The sequence below is a fragment of the Saccopteryx leptura genome, chromosome 3 (genome assembly GCF_036850995.1).
Source record: "Saccopteryx leptura isolate mSacLep1 chromosome 3, mSacLep1_pri_phased_curated, whole genome shotgun sequence".
NCBI classification, from domain to species: Eukaryota; Metazoa; Chordata; class Mammalia; order Chiroptera; family Emballonuridae; genus Saccopteryx; species Saccopteryx leptura.
The window spans coordinates 319752912-319769473 of NC_089505.1; the positions used below are offsets into that span (position 1 = coordinate 319752912).

The following is a 16562-nucleotide window of genomic DNA, read 5'->3' on the forward strand; positions in this document are numbered from 1 at the left end:
ACAGCTGAACTTACCCAGCACCAGAACTCCTGCCAAAAGACCCCAGAACCAACACACCATGTGGATGGCTTCAGACTACAAAAGATCACCACACAATTAGCACTACAAATGACACACCCAAAAGATAGACATGGCAGGCACCAGAGCCCTGCTAAAATGAATCTTAATCTGTGTGGTCAGCCCCCTATAAACAGCTTGTTCACTGTAGTCAGAGCCAGTCCTCATAGCCAGTAAGCCTGAGTATCAATCTTACCCACTTACGTGCCTACTGCAATCAAGGCTCAACTATAATAGGAGAGAAAACATAACTCAAACAAGAAACACCCCTGCAGCCAACCAGGTGGTGGCACAGTGGATAGAACATTGGACTGGGACACAGAAGACTCAGGTTCGAATTCCTGAGGTCTCCAGCTTGAGCATGGGTTCACCAGCTTGAGCACGGGGTCGCTGGCTTGAGTTTGGGGTCATAGACATGACCCTATGGTTGCTGGCTTGAGCCCAAAGGTTGCTGGCCTGAAGTCCAAGGCTACTGGCTTGAGCCCAAGGTGACTGGCTTGAGCAAGGGGTCACTTGCTCTGCTGTTGCCCCCTGGTCAAGGCACATATGAGAAAGAAATCAATGAAAAACTAAGGTGCTGCAATGAAGAATTAATTAATGTTTTTCATCTCTCTCCCTTTCTGCCTATCTGTCCCTATCTGCCCCCCCTCAGAAAAAAAAGAAACTGACTCAATTGAATAGGAAGACAGTGCCACTGGGCCTCATAAGACACCTATTACAGAAGGCCTTCCTACCAAGACTGACAGACATAGCAGATCTACTTAATGCATTGAAACAAACACAAAGTGGCAGACAAAATGATGAGACAAAAAACATTCCTAATGAAAGAACAGTAGGAAACTTCATAAAAAGAACTAAACAAATGGTGACAAGAAATCTACTAGCTGCAGAGTTCAAAGCACTGGCTATTAAGATGCACAGTGCACTTAGGGGAAGAGCAGATGAACTTAGTGAGAACTTCAAGAAAGAGCTATAAAACATAAAAAAGATTAAAATAAAGATGAAAATATTAAAAAATAGTCAGAAATAAAGACTACAAACATTGAAATGAAGGATACATTAGATGAAATAAGTAGTAAGTTAGATGAAGCAAATGATTGACTCAGAGATTAGGAAGACAAGGGAGCAGAAAAAAATCCAATGAGAACAACAAAAAGAAAAATAATAATTTAAAAACTGAGGACAGTGTAAAGGACTTCTGGGATAATATCAAACATAACAACATTTGCATCATTGGGATACCAGAAGAAGAGAGGTTGAGACATAATGACAGAAAACTTCCCTACCCTTATGAAGGAAATAGACATGCAAATCCAGGAAAACCAGAGAGCCCAAAATTAACCCAAAGAAGCCCACACCAAAACACATCATTAGTAAATAGGCAAAGTTTAAAGACAGAGAATCTTAAAAGCAACAAGAGAAAAGCAGTTAGCTGCATACAAGGCAGCTTCCATAAGATTTCTCAACAGAAACTTGACAAGCCAGGAGAAACTAGAATGAAATATTCAAATGATAAAACACAAGGATTGCTTTATCCTGTAAGACTATCATTTAGAATCAAAGGAGAATTAAAGAGGTTCTTGGACAAGAAAAAGCTGAAAGAGCTCATCACCACCAAACCAGTATTATAAAAAATGGTAAAGAAACTTCTTTAAGAAGGAAAAAAGTAAAAAATATAAATAAGAAAACATCACAAAGAAAAATAATCTCACTGACAAAGGGAAACGCATAAAGAAATAGCTTAACAGCCAACACTAAAGCTTGTACAAAGAATAAAAGGCAAAAGTAAAAAGATCATGTGTAATTACAACAGTAAATGAAGTGATACACACAAGGACACAGATACAAAAAAAATAATGATGACATAACCATAAATGTGGAGGGGTAGGTTAAAAAGGTAGCAATTTTAGAATGTGTTTGAACTTAGGCACCCATCAACTTAAAATAAACCACTATAAATATAGCATAATGTATATTAAGTAAACGATAACCACAAAACAAGTATTTAAAAGAAATATACAAGAAATAAAGAGAAAGGAATCTAAACAACACACTACAGAAAGTCACCAACATATAAGAGAAGAGAGGAAGACAATAAGAAAAGGACACAGAACTACAAAAACAATCAGAAAATAATTAATAAAATGGCAATAACTACATACCTATCAATAATTACTTAAAATGTAAGTGGATTAAATTCTCCAATCAAAGATGAGTAGATAAATAAAAAGTGGTATATATTATATATACACACAATGGACTATTACTCAGCCATAAAAAAATAAGTAAAGTCTAGGCCCTGGCCGGTTAGCTCAGTGGTAGAGCATCAGCCCAATGTGTAAAAGTCTGGGGTTCAATTCCTAGCCAGGGCACACAAGAAAAGTGCCCATCTGCTTCTCCACCCTTCCCCTCTCCTTTCTCTTTACCTCTCTCTTTCCCTCTGACAGCCAAGGCTTCATTAGAGCAAAAGTTGGCCTGGGCACTGGGGATGGCTCCATGGCCTCCATCTCAGGCACTAGAATGGCTCCAGTTGCAATCGAGCAACACCCCAGATGGGCAGAGCATCACCCCCAGTGGACTTGTCAGGTGGATTCCAGTCAGGCACATGCAGGCATCTGTCTCTGCCTCCCTGCTTCTCACTTCAGAAAAATACAAAAAATAAAAAATAAAAAATAAATAAAGTCTAAATAGTTGTGATCATATGGATGGACTTAGAGGATAATGTGCTAAGTGAAATAAGTTGGGCAGAGAAAGACAAATAACCTATTATTTTGTTTATACGTGGAATCTAAAAAACAAAATTAATGAACAAGAGAGATAGAAGCAAATTTACAGATTCAAAGAACAAACTGATGATAACCAGATGGGAGAGAGGTTGGAGACTGAGTGAAAAAGATGAAGGGATATAGAAGTACAACTTGGCAATTACAAAATAGTCATGGAGCTGTAAAATACAGTTTAGAGAATATAGTCAATAATATTGTAATAACTATATTTGGTGTCAGGTAAATGCATGACTTATGGGGGAATCTCTTTGTAAGTTTAAAAATGTCTAATCACTATGCTGTACACCTGAAACTAGTATAATATTGAATGTCAATTGTAATTGAAAAATAATTTTTTTAATTAAGCATTAAAAAAATAGGTAATAACAGAAAGCAACAAAAAACAAAACAAATGGATAGCAATAGAAGGGTGGTTACCAGAGGGGAAGGAGGGAGGATGATGAAGAGTGTAAAAAGGGTCAGATATGTGATGACATATAGAAAACTAGACTTTGGATGGTGAACACACAATGCAATATACAGATGCTGTATTATAGAACTGTGCACTTGAAACTTGTACAGTGTTATTAACCAATATCACTTCAATTAATTCAATAGATTTCAAAAACAGTTCAAATGATATTTTACAAAAATAAAAAATATAGCCCAAAGAAGCAAATCCTTCACCATTTAGAGCTTGCCTATTTTGCATACCCCACAAAAATCTCACCCAACTGCTGTTACCTTTTTATAAGATAGGGCCTTGTAACATATAAGACCTTAGGCTGCTGCTGCTGTCTTTTGGAGCTCTGTGACACAGAGACGTCCCACTGTACTGCTGAGAGACATCATCTAGACACACATGTCCCCTCTCCTCAAATCCTCCTCTCCCCTGGGATTTATCTTACCCTCCTCCCCTTCTTAGCAGCAACCCGTGCCTTAGCCTCTGGACGGACTCCCGCAATGACAAACTTCCTTCACGTGCAAACCTGTTAAGGCCTCGCAATAAAATTTGTGTCCACTACTACCATCACCTCCTGGTCATATATTTTCCTTATTGGCCCCAAACGTCTCAAACATCTATAGTAATGCACAATATTCATTTCAAGGGATGTTAGATTTTACCTGAAAAATATATGCCCATGGTGAATTTAGTTTGCAAATGCTGTTACACAAATTTCTTTACCACAGGATATCTCATAATAACTGTAAGTATATTGATATAAACTGAAAATATCTAAGAAATGACAAACTCAGTATTTCACAAACTCATTTTAACAGGGAACTATTTACTAGGAGCATCTCATGACAGCAGATAGGACCTAGGTATCACATAGAAAGAAGGGACCTCTGAGATGAGATAAGTTAGTATTATAGTGAGGAAATAACTTCTCTCTTTGTTTTACACTACATCCACTTTCTAAATTATATTCTCCACTAAAAAGAAACCAGATCCCAAGATGATGACACAGTAGGTGAATATTCCAATAGCCACCTCCCAGGACCAAACTGGAGTTATAACTACATTTAAGAATAATCATCCTAACAAATCAACTTAAGGCTAAATAAAGAGGAATCAATAATCAAGGATTCATAGAAGAAGCTACATCAGGACTGATTGGAAGGGATGAGATGCAAAAAGGGCTGCCCTGCTCAAAGGAGCAAAAAGTGGCTGAGGGTCCAGAGGGACTCGCAGCTGCGGGGATGCTTTCCCTTAGAGATGTGAGTCCTACGCCCCAGGTCAGGCACCCCAACCTAGAGCATCAGAGACTAGAAGAGGTGCCCACAGCATTTGGCAGTTAAAAGAGGTGAAGTTTATGTCTGTGAGAAGAAATGGGAAATCTCAGAGACACAGGCACCCTCTTAAAGGGCCAACACAGAAATTCTCACTCACAGCCATTTACCCTGTACTTCAGTGGAGGGATGGCTGAGAGGAATACAGTCACGAGAAGACTATAAAATTGGTAGCCTCAGAGAGAGATGCAGTGAAGTACAGCCACCAGAAACTGTGTCAAATCATTATCCAATACTGCAGTGACCATCTTTCTTGGGTGGAGAAATACCCTTTGTGCAGCATCAGCCTGGGGAAAAGCAATTGCTTCACACTCAGGAATCTCTCTTGCCCCAGTCTATGAAGATTGGGCCCTGCTGACAAGTAAGCAGACTTGGCCAGAGATCAGGGGTCTGAAAGGCTCAGGGGATGACAATGACACAGTTGTCTGGTGCTGAGGCCAGAGCTTTCCCGCCCACTTTCCTGAGACTATGACTGGTGCTTCCCCCTCACGGGAGATTAAATAGAAACTGTCCAGACCATTGGCATACCAAATCTCTGGGTTTCCGAGGCCACACCCACTAGACTACTGGTGGCCACCACCAACCAAGGTCTGTGAAAAAATTCAGGAGAGACCCACACCTGGGGCCCTTGGGTGGGAGCCACACATACCACCTTTCCTGCTCTGGTGATTCCCTGAGACCTCATTCCACACAGCTAGCAGGCCCACCAAGCTGTTCCCAGTGACTTTTCCATAGGAATGGCCTGTCTTTCCTCATGTTTCAGACTTCCATAAAACCTCTTAAACAAGCAGCACACACTATTCTTCTCACAAAGTGGTCGTAAGTCTGGCAATAGTGGCAGCAGGCCAACTGGTTTCCAGGTTGGGCTCTCACAGGCATCTCCAAGCTCAGCACAAATAGCAGCCATCTATAGATTGTTTTAGCTCGTGCCAGGTGGCCCTAGACAGAACACAGGTGATGGCTGACCTTAATATACCTACCAGGAGGCTCCAGAACCAGCACACCTTGGGAGACAGCTTCAGACTATGTCAAAGCACCACACAACCACCTCCACAAGCAGCACAGGGGAAGACTTGGTCACCAGAACCCTGCCAAAGTAAGCCCTGGTCTGTGGACAGCATCTGCACAGCTGATCCCAGTCTTGGCAGCCAATCAGTCTGAGGCTAAATCTCTCCCAGCGACATGCCAACAGCAATCAAGGCTCAACTACAACAATAGTGTATACACAGCCTACCCAGGGGTAGGGCAGGGCACACCTGGAATGACCAGCTCAGGTAAATGGAGAGGCTGTGTCACTAGATCATATAGGAGACCTACTATATAAAACCACTCTACCAAGCCTGAGGGATGTAGCAGCTGTACACAAGATATAGAAACAAACACAGAGAGGCTGCCAAAATAAGAAGACAATGAAACATGTTTTAAATGAAAAAACAAGACAAAACTCCAAAACAAGAAATAAATAAAATGGAGACAAGTAATTTACTAGATAAACAATTCAAAACAATGGTTATAAGTAAAACAATTCCTAGGAGAAATGCATAACAGGAAGGCTATGGTGCCATATTGTTCATACAGCTGCATCACTTATGGATCCAGATATGAAGGCAAAAATGTAAAGGGTGACTATGGAGCAACTGGCAAATGAAACAAACAAAAACTGTAGGATAAGTGATGAAAAATGTTCCATACTCAGTCATATGTTTAATCTGAAGCAGTGCTGTACAACAGAAATATAATATCAAATATGTTACCTAAAATTTTTTATAAACAAATTTTAAAGTAAAAAGGGTGTACATATTGGCAGCACACACACTAAAATTTGAATGATACAGAGAAGACTAGTATGGCCACCATGCAAGGATCTATTCAAGCATCATTAATTAAACAAACATTAATTGAGAACATTTGTGAAAAGTATTGCATGAGAAGATTGTAGGGCTCAAATGGCTCCTGTTCTTTAGAATTCATAATGTAGTCAGGAAGATTAAGCATGTAATAACACTGTACATAGTTGGAAATAAATTATGATAAACATTAAAAAAAAACCACTTGTTATAACAATGCTTAATTAACCTAGGGAAAAAGTAGATGAACTTTCTGAGAACTCAACAAAAGATAAAAATAGAACAATAAAACATAATGAGGAATAAAGAATACATTAATTGGATTGTAGAATATATACATATTACCAGGAACCAACAGTGGAGCTGATGGATCAAATCAGAGCAAAGGATCAAACCAGAGATTTGGAAGATAAAGAAGCAGAGAATACCTAATTAGAATAGCAAAAAAAATAATAATAATAATAATAATGCTGAAAAAAAATGAGGATAGTGTGAAGAGCCTCTATGTCACAGGGGTCCCCAAACTTTTTACACAGGGGGCCAGTTCACTGTCCCTCAGACCGTTGGAGGGCCGGACTATAAAAAAACTATGAACAAATCCCTATGCACACTGCACATATCTTATTTTAATGTAAAAAAACAAAACGGGAACAAATACAATATTTAAAATAAAGAACAAGTAAATTTAAACCAACAAACTGACCAGTATTTCAATGGGAACTATGCTCCTCTCACTGACCACCCATGAAAGAGGTGCCCCTTCCAGAAGTGCAGTGGGGGGCCGGATAAATGGCCTCAGGGGGCCGCATGTGGCCCATGGGGCCGTAGTTTGGGGACCCCTGTTCTAGGACAACTTCAAGCATATGAACATGTGCATCATGGAGGTGCCAGAAGAAGAACATAGCAAGTAATTGAAAACTTATGTGACAAAAGGACAAAAAATTTTCCTCACTTGGTGAAAGAAATAGACATACAAATCCAAGAAGTACAGAGAGTCCCTAGCAGAATGAAATCAAAGAGGTTCACACCAAGACACATCATAATGAAAATGCCAAAGGCTAAAAACAAAGAATCTTTTGTTTTTCTTTTTTGAGACAAAGAGAGACAGAGAAAGGGACAAATAGGGACAGACAGACAGGAAGGGAGAGAGATGAGAAGCATCAATTCTTTGTTGTGGCACCTTAGTTGTTCATTGATTACTTTCTCATATGTGCCTTGACTAGGGGGCTACAGTAGACCGAGTGATCCCTTGCTCAAGCCAGTGACCTTGGGCTCAAGCTGGAGAAAAGGTTCTCAAACCAGATAAGCCTGCACTCAAGCCAGTGGCCTTGGGGTTTCAAACCTGGGTCCTATGCATCTCAATCTGAAGCTCTATCCACTGCACCACCACCTGGTCAGGCAAAAACAAAGAGAATCTTAAAAGCAGCAAGAGAAAAGCTTTTAGTTACCTAGAAGGGAATTCCTATAAGACCATCAGCTGATTTCTCAACAGAAACTTTGTAGGCTAGACAGAAGTGGCAAGAAATATTCAAAGTGATGAAAAGCAAGGACCTACAACCCTAGATTACTCTACCCAGCAAAGCTATCATAGAAAGAAAAACACAGATAGAGATTCAAGAAGAGTTAAAGGAGTTCATCACAACCAAAACAGCATTACATAAAAAAAATTAAAGAATCTTCTTTAAGAAGGGGGAAAAAATAAAAATATGAAAAATAAAATGACAATAAATACAAATCAACATTTCAATATAAAAAACAAAATATATGAACAAGCAAAATAAAAGAATACTCATAAATACAGAGAAGATTTTGATGGTTGCCAGGTGAAATGGATGTTGGGTGGGGGAGAATGAAAAAAGTGAAGGAAATAAGCAGTACAAAGTGGTAGTTACAGAATAGTCGTGGGGATGTAAAGTACAGCACAGGGAATATAGTCAAAAATATTGTAATAACCATATGGTGTAAAATGGGTACGAGCTTTATTGCCATGATCACTTACTAACTTATATAATATCACTGGGTTGTAGACCTAAAACTAAATAATATTGTCTCACCTGTAATTGAAAACATTTTAAAAAACTAATTTGTTCATATTAATTGCAACAATTAGGAAAATATATTCTTTCTTATTGTTTTAGAATCCTGCTTATTTCTTTTCATAATAACTATGAAGCACAAAATATAAAACATTACCCTCTGTAAGCTCCACTCAGGCTGTTTGCTAGTTCCATCATGTCCAATTCTTATTTTATATATCTCTCCAATGTTTCTTATTTCAACCTGAATAAAATGCAACAACAAAAAAAATATTAGCCGAATGCTTTAAATTAAGCATATTAAACTTTTTTTCCTTCTGCCAAATTTTCAACTAATAGGAACAAATTTTTTGTTCCTATTAGTTGAAAATCTGTCAGGGGTCATTTCAGAGCCTAGAAATTAGTCCCTTTCAAAAGCTATCAGTGGATTCCAAAACAACAGAATATAAGACATAAATATCATGAGACTTGACTAAAAATATGCAGAAGAAGTCAGATGAAAGAATAAAATAAAGAACAGACATACAGACATATGTTCACTTCTCTGACTACCACACATTTCTCACTGGAAACCAAAGTCTTTTGAGCTGAGTTCCAATGTCATAAAGATGAGATTTTATTTAAAGAAGAAAATACGTAGTTTTCATCAGTGCTAACTACCATGAGCTCTGTAAGTTTCAGGAAAAGTACTAATGTGTCTAGAACTTCTTTCTACTCTGAAAATCCTCTTGCTTGACTTACAGGCTAAGATGTAGATGTTCAAATTTCAAGGAAGAGAAACAAAGCTACTTACACCGTATGTATACTTTACTATTTTTTTGATATGGGCCAAGTATATTTGTTAATTAGATAGCATTGTGGAAAACTGACTTTGACTTCAGTTGGTATCCTGGCTGTTGTAATCTGAGTAAAATGTAGTATTTTACACCTCCGGTCCTCAATTTATTTATCTGTTGAATGGACATAATGTCTACTACATACAATTTTCAGTTCAAATAAATAAATATTTGTTTAACACAATAATATAAGCACTGTGCAAGGCCACAGGCATACAAAAATAAAAATAATGTCATAGTCCTTAACTTAGAGATATTTATAATCTACTAAGGAAGACAGATTTATAAACTGACATTTTCTGTATAGTAAATTTATACCTAAGACACTGAACTATGAGGATTAAAAAGGCAAATCACCTCCTTATTTTGTAATAGCTTAAGTAATAGGAGAACCATCAGAATTACTCTTTCATAAGACTTTTCATACTTGGAAAATCTCAAGTGCCCACTGCCACTATCATTAATTCCCCTTCACAAACTCTAGAACTAGACCAGCACTGGGGCTATTATGACACAAAGTCAGGAAGGAATACACTGGCATTGACTGGGAGAAAGGAATAGAAGGATCTTAATAGCTCAGAGCCAACTTCCCTCCGCTTTCTTACATGCAGAGCTAGTATCAACAGCAGAACTCTAACTCTTCTAGCAGATGTAGTCAGAAGTTATCCCACAGTCTGGGCCTAGTTTATCTCTGGAAGATAAGCCAACCTTTATTTATTTATTTATTTATTTATTCTTTTTTTTTTTTTAGAGAAGAGAGAGAGATTGAGAGAGAAGGGGGGGAGCAGGAAGCATCAACTCCCATATATGCCTTAACCAGGCAAGCCCAGGGTTTCGAACCAGCGACCTCAGCGTTTCAGGTCAACGCTTGATCCACCGCACCACCACAGGTCAGGTGCAAGCCAACTTTTAAATATACTATTTTTGTCCTAAGAATCGATTAGTACTTATATATAAAGTTTCTGTTTTACACATTTAAATTAATATATATATATATATATATATATATATATATATATATATATATATATAATGAACAGTCAGGTTACCAAGTATATGTGGCTTCATGCCTGTCTTCCCATTACTCTGGAGAATGAAACTAGCATGCAGTGAGCTCTGCTATGTGCCAGCTGGCACGAGTGTCTGACATATGTTTCTCTTCCAATCTACATAGGACCCATGTGAAGAATAAGGCTCTTTAAAGAGTCTACTTTAAAGAATGAAGAAACTCAAAGAAGTTAAGTAATTTGTCTAAGGATACATAGATGGATACATAGCTTGTAAGTTCCAAAATAAAATACAAATTCAAGTTTGTTCATTTAGAAATATCCTACTGTCCTCAAAATTGGTTATGTGCTCACTTTAGGATTAGAAGAAAGGAAAAGAGAATGAAAGACTAATTCAGAAGTGGAGAATGATGATGATGATGAAACAGGACAAAGGAGTCAACAATGCCCATAAAAGAGCAGATATAAATACCTGGCTTGTACTAATTAAGGATTCTCAGACTATCAAGAGGTCTCAGTTGCTTTGTGCCTTAAACCATAGACTGGTTTTTCTCAAACATTAGTGTATATACAAATCACATGGGGATCTCATTAAAATGCAGATTCTGATTCAGTAGATCTGATGTTGGAACTAAGATTTTGTATGTCTAACAAACTTACAGGTCATGCCCATGCTGCTGGCCTGGGGTCCATAGACCTTAGATTCCTAGTTGGCTTTCATACCCATCCCTGATCTCCACCATTAGGTAGTAGTTAAGAACTGGGTAAGTCCCTGCTCTCACTCCACAGCCAATAAGAGAAGCTAGAAGAAAACATATGCTGATGCCAATTGACCAGGAAAGAGAGTCTTCAGGTACTGTAATGTTCATAGAGCATTTCCCATCTACCATGGACAGTGTACATCATATTATTTTAACCTCATGACAAGCCTTTTTACTTTTTTATACTCCTCCACTTCACTAAAAAAAGGAAAATAAAGACTAATGAGAATGAGCAATCTGCTCAAGGTCACGGAACTAATGAGTAGTCATTCTGGCTTTGAACCTGGTCTTTATAACTCCAGGATCTCTGTTCTTAACCATTTATTACATTCCCCATATGTCGCTAGGAAATTTTTAATGCATATATATTTTTATCTTTTTGTCATTAGACAACCCTAAAATTTAGAAAAAAGAAGCAGCTATCACTGCCTGTATTCTATATGCAAAAATAATGCTGGCCTGGAGAAAATTAGTGATATATTCAAGGTTACACAAGTGAATCTATAGAAATCTAGGACTACAATCCAGCTCACCTGATTTGCACTCTAGTGTTATAACTAGAATTCTCAACCTTGACAGCACTTTAGAAACACTTGAGAACTTTTAAAAACCTCAGTGCCCAGGCTGCTCCCTAGATAAAATAAAGCAGAATCTCTGGAGGTGGGACTAGGCTTCAGTAGTTTTAAAACTCCCCAGGTGATTCCAAAGTGCAATCAACACTGAGAATACCATTCTTTTCAAACCTGGTCCCTGGGTAAATTTTTTCAGAAAACTACTAATAGGATTTGCCAGCATACAAATACATGTACCAGAAGATATAGTATGGGTGGTCACAGATCTCTGTTGTGTGGCCTTATTATCTACTAACATATACACAGTGAATTCTAAACAAGCATCTTTATCTTCAAATAATCTTATGAAATGCATAAGTGCTCCTTCATGAATGCATGATAGTTTTTTTCACTAAAAAAAGAAAAAAAAAGATTGTGAAAGTAGAATGCCAGGTTCTGGTCTGAAGATCTAGAAACCATTGGGGTATTAGCGATCGGTAGGTACTGAGGCCTCAAACAGCCTTGGCTTCAGTGCCTTCGATTGGCCTCAGTTATTCTCTATCTAGTCTCATGATACAAAGGAATATTCTCCAGGGAGCACAATTGATGTTTAAGTTTTCATCTGGTAGGGGTAGGGTGCATTAGTGAAGTGGAATGTAATTGCCCTAATTAAAATCTATCCAAGGCTCTAAGGTAGCAAGACAGGCAAACAGGGACACGCGAAACAATGTGGCCCAATTCTCTGATGCTAAGGAAAGAAGAGAGTGATTCTAATGGGCATGGACAGAGCTTCAAAATATGGCATCTAAAGATGCCAAGAAAATGATTTTACATGATTCAGCTCAGCTGAGCCACATCTAAAAGTATATACAAGTATACAAAAAAGGAGGGGTTTTCATTATTAAAAGAGTCTCTAAATCTGGTTTTAATATGTGTTGAAGTTAATGGTTTATGCGGGCAGCTTCAAAGCAATGGCCTTAAAAAATTATATTTAAAGAAAATAATATTCTTCTATAGCTTTCCTTGTTTGCATAAGAAACAATCTTGTTTGTGAGGGAAAAAAAAGTTATCTTTGATAATTAGAATAGACATTAGGACAATGTATGAAAATTCTAATACCAGAGATTTATTTTACATAGGACACACAGACACACACACACATGAACACACACACAATTACACCATTTTGTATTATAGAAATACCTTTGAAATGTTCAATAAAACCTATATTACTGCCGATATTGTTTACCTGAAAGTTATCCTCCTGTTTTGGAAGGAAGAGCTGCTCAGGGATGTCCTTGCTAAGACTTATTGGTCCAGTGGTTCCTTTGTCTCCATACACCCAAAGCGTGACATTGGCTTGAGTCCCTGTGTTTCCTGTCAGCACTAACACCTTCCATTCATCTTCTGACAGAAGAGTCTCATTGCTCTGGGAAGGTCTGATTTCTTCTATGTGGGGGAAAAAAAGCATTAGTGGCAGATCAAATGCAATGTCAGGCTGACAGAATCCTTTGTCAAATAGAGCCCAAGGACCTCAGAAAAGAGCAGGGAGGGTTGGGGCGGGCAGGGAGGCACTGAACTGCTAGAACTCCAAAGAGTTGATTTGTGTTCATCTTCTCACAGCAAGGTTCCGGTCAACTGAAACTGAACTACTGAAGGAAATTCAAATAGGCCAATAAACATCTGAAATGCCTGGCAATCATTCACTTGTCCTCAACACTTCAACAAGGATGAATGCTGGAATTTTCAGTTTGTGTCAATAGATTTGTTATAATGCTGCCTGCCTGGCTTATAGGTTTTTAGACAGAACTACTGTAATATAAAGTAACAAAGAAAAGTAGAATTAAAACACATTTTTAAATGAGATGTAAAAATAGTAATTTGAAGAGAGAAAATTTTTCCGAAATAGTTTGTAAAAAAAATAATACCCTACTGGAAAGAGCAACGAAAGGATTTGGAACCACAGAAAGAATTGTCACAAATGCAAATTGTTTCTGAAGTGCTTAGAGCAGGTTAGTCTATGGGGGCAGGAACCACACAGCAGCAATGTGTCACCAGGCAGCCTCCATCAGCCAAGAGGTTCCAAACAGACACTCCTTCTTTGTAAGGGATGCTTATTAAATGAAGTTCCCAACTTGCTGTCTCTTTGCACTCCATTTAGCCTGTACCTTCATCAAGGAGATAACTGGTCATGCAGTACTGAAAGCATCTCCCAACAATTTAGACATTGGTATCTAAATTGCCCCCAACAACCGCATGTTAATTATTAACTGATATTTCCAGGTAGAAATATATTACAGACTTAGATTATAAGATAAATTTCCTCATGTCAAATGGTTAAAAGAAAACCAAGTCTCTTCCTATATTTAATTCTGTGATTGAAACAATAGGCAACCTTAGGAAGTACCTAGGATCTTAGCACAACATCAACAATGATGATAACAAATCCAGCAGGTAGCAAGTTACTTCCTGTTTTAATTTAAAAAATTTAAAATAAAAAAATATACCAAAAAACTGTAAATGTTAATAAAAAACTTACCTTTATTTTTAAAGTTCCCTCCTCTTTACTGTCTTAGATAATCTTTATCATTATAATAGTAAACATTTCTCTTCAATTATAATAATCAACCATTATGGAAGAAAGTATGGTGATTCCTCAACAAACCTAAGAGTAGAACTACCATATGACCCAGAAATCCCTTTACTGAGTATCTACCCTAAAAATTCTAAAACACTGGTACATAAGGACACATGTACCCCCAGGACCATTACAGCATTATTCACGGTGGCCAGGACATGAAAATAACCAATGCATAACTTGATAGAAGATTGAATAAAGAAGATATGGTCCATATATACAATGGAATACTCATCAGCCATAAGAAATGATGACATATTGCCATTTACAACATGGATGGAGCTTGAGAACATTATACTGAATGAAACAAGTAAATCAGAAAAAGCTAAGAATTGTTTGATTTCTCATATAGGTGGGATATAAAATTGAGACTGATGGACATAGATAAAAGTGAAATGGTTGCCCATACCATATAATAAGTAAATAATAAAATGTCTAACTCTAAAGCCTCTGTACTTAAACAAGTTTATCTAAACACAGTTCAGCAGAACACAAGGTTTTATTTGGTGCTAAACACTGTTCTAAAAACTTAACATTCATTACCATGTTACCCTTACTCAATCTTCACACTAGTTCTATGAAGTACTGTACTCTATTAAACAGGTGGACAAACCAGGACTCATAAGTTAAGTAATTTGCTGACAACTACATGGGCAGGAACAAAGAACTAAACTTCAAACCCAGGCAGAGCAAGTTTAAAACCCATGCCATTGTGGATGTAATATCATAGATAACTGACTTGAAAAAGGTCACATATATTTTTCCAACAAAATTTAATGGCAAAATTTAATTTTCAAAACTCAAATATTTTATATGCACACCTGAGTGCCCTGTCTGCCATTTCTAGTCAACCACAGTCAGGAACCTGGCAAACATACTCAGAATTTCTTCAGAGTCCAGACAACAGTGAACCATGTCTCTACTGATAAAAGCTCCATAGCACATCCATGAGTCCATCCCAGAAAGTAACTGGTTATCTAGGTCAGTAGAATATTCTTTAGAATGCTAATCACCTACTTAATGTTTTATGAATACCTTACTCATGTAAAATTGTGGGAATATGCTGTGAAAATTTGCAGAGTTAGGATAAACAATCAGAAATAGTGAGGTGCCCTAGAGTAAAAACCCTGAGTAGATTAGAGTTCAAGGGCCTCTCTGACCCCATACTGGGAACAGTACATGGTGGAAACAGCAAAACAGCGGGATAAGATTTAGCAACAAGAAAATGTTTAGGCTCTCAGAACAGAGTTTAAGAGTCAGCATGTTCTCTGTCCTTTACTTTATTTACCCCCTGAAAACTTCTTTCTGCTTCCTTGAGTTATATGTTCTGGCTAATAAGGCTGGTAATGGGGCTTCAGTCCTTAGATCTACTGACCAAGATTGTTGCCTCCCCTAAGCCCATGGGTACATTTTATTTGGTCTCTGGGTAGTCATTGTCTTCACAACAAGTGGTGCCCCATGTGAGGAATGGAAAGCAAATGACAGATTTCCTATTCTGAGTAGTCACTGTCTCCCTGAAAAGTGGTGCCCCATGTGAGGAACAGGAACTAAATGGCAGGTCTTATACTCCAAGCATTCATTGTCTTTGTGACATAAAAGGATAATTTTTACTCAATTTAAGAAAACTTTATTTAGTTCCTATTATTTGCTGGGTACTGTGTTAGGTTCATTGCTCTCTCAATATTAATGGCAGAGATGAAAAGTTTAAAAGATAAATAATAAGAGTCTCACTCTAGACATACATATTATCTAGTAGGAAAGACAGACATATAATTATCTGGATTTCAAGCATGCAAATAAATGCATAGGAAACTAATGTAATACGATAAAGTCCAGATGTAACAGAGTAGGGAGTGGTTAACTATAAAGGATGGGCAGGAAAAAGCTCATAGAAGAAATTTTGGTACTAGATGGAGAAAAATAAAGGCAAATTTTTCAGAAAGTGGAACGGAAGGGTAACTCAGAGAGAATGGCATGCCCAGCATATACAATGGCTTGAAGTAGCAGGCATTATGGAAGAACTAGACAAAAAGTTATGTGGTTGAGCATGACAATGAGATCATGAAGGGCATAGGGCAAGTTAGAAAGAAGTTGGCACACATTATGCTGGAAACAAGGAACAAGTCAAGATTCTAAATTATGGTAGTGATATGATCTGAGTATTATAAAGATCAGTCTGAAACAGGGTGAGCTATATATAATATGTAGTAGGAAAAGACTGAGGCAGGAAGGCCAATGAACATGTACAATGAACAAACAAATCCTGAAAT

The 16562-nt window shown here is 37.6% G+C and overlaps 1 protein-coding gene across 1 annotated transcript in view; it reads right to left on the minus strand.

The window, feature by feature from the left end:
- The window catches only part of RP1 (RP1 axonemal microtubule associated), a 375598-nt gene that overhangs the window by 159580 nt on the left and 199456 nt on the right, over positions 1-16562 (minus strand). The window contains exons 18-19 of the mRNA XM_066379053.1: positions 12904-13103; positions 8657-8743 (exon numbers count right to left, since the gene is read on the minus strand). Of these exons, the coding sequence (XP_066235150.1) occupies positions 8657-8743; positions 12904-13103 (287 nt within the window). The remainder of the gene's footprint in view (positions 1-8656; positions 8744-12903; positions 13104-16562) is intronic.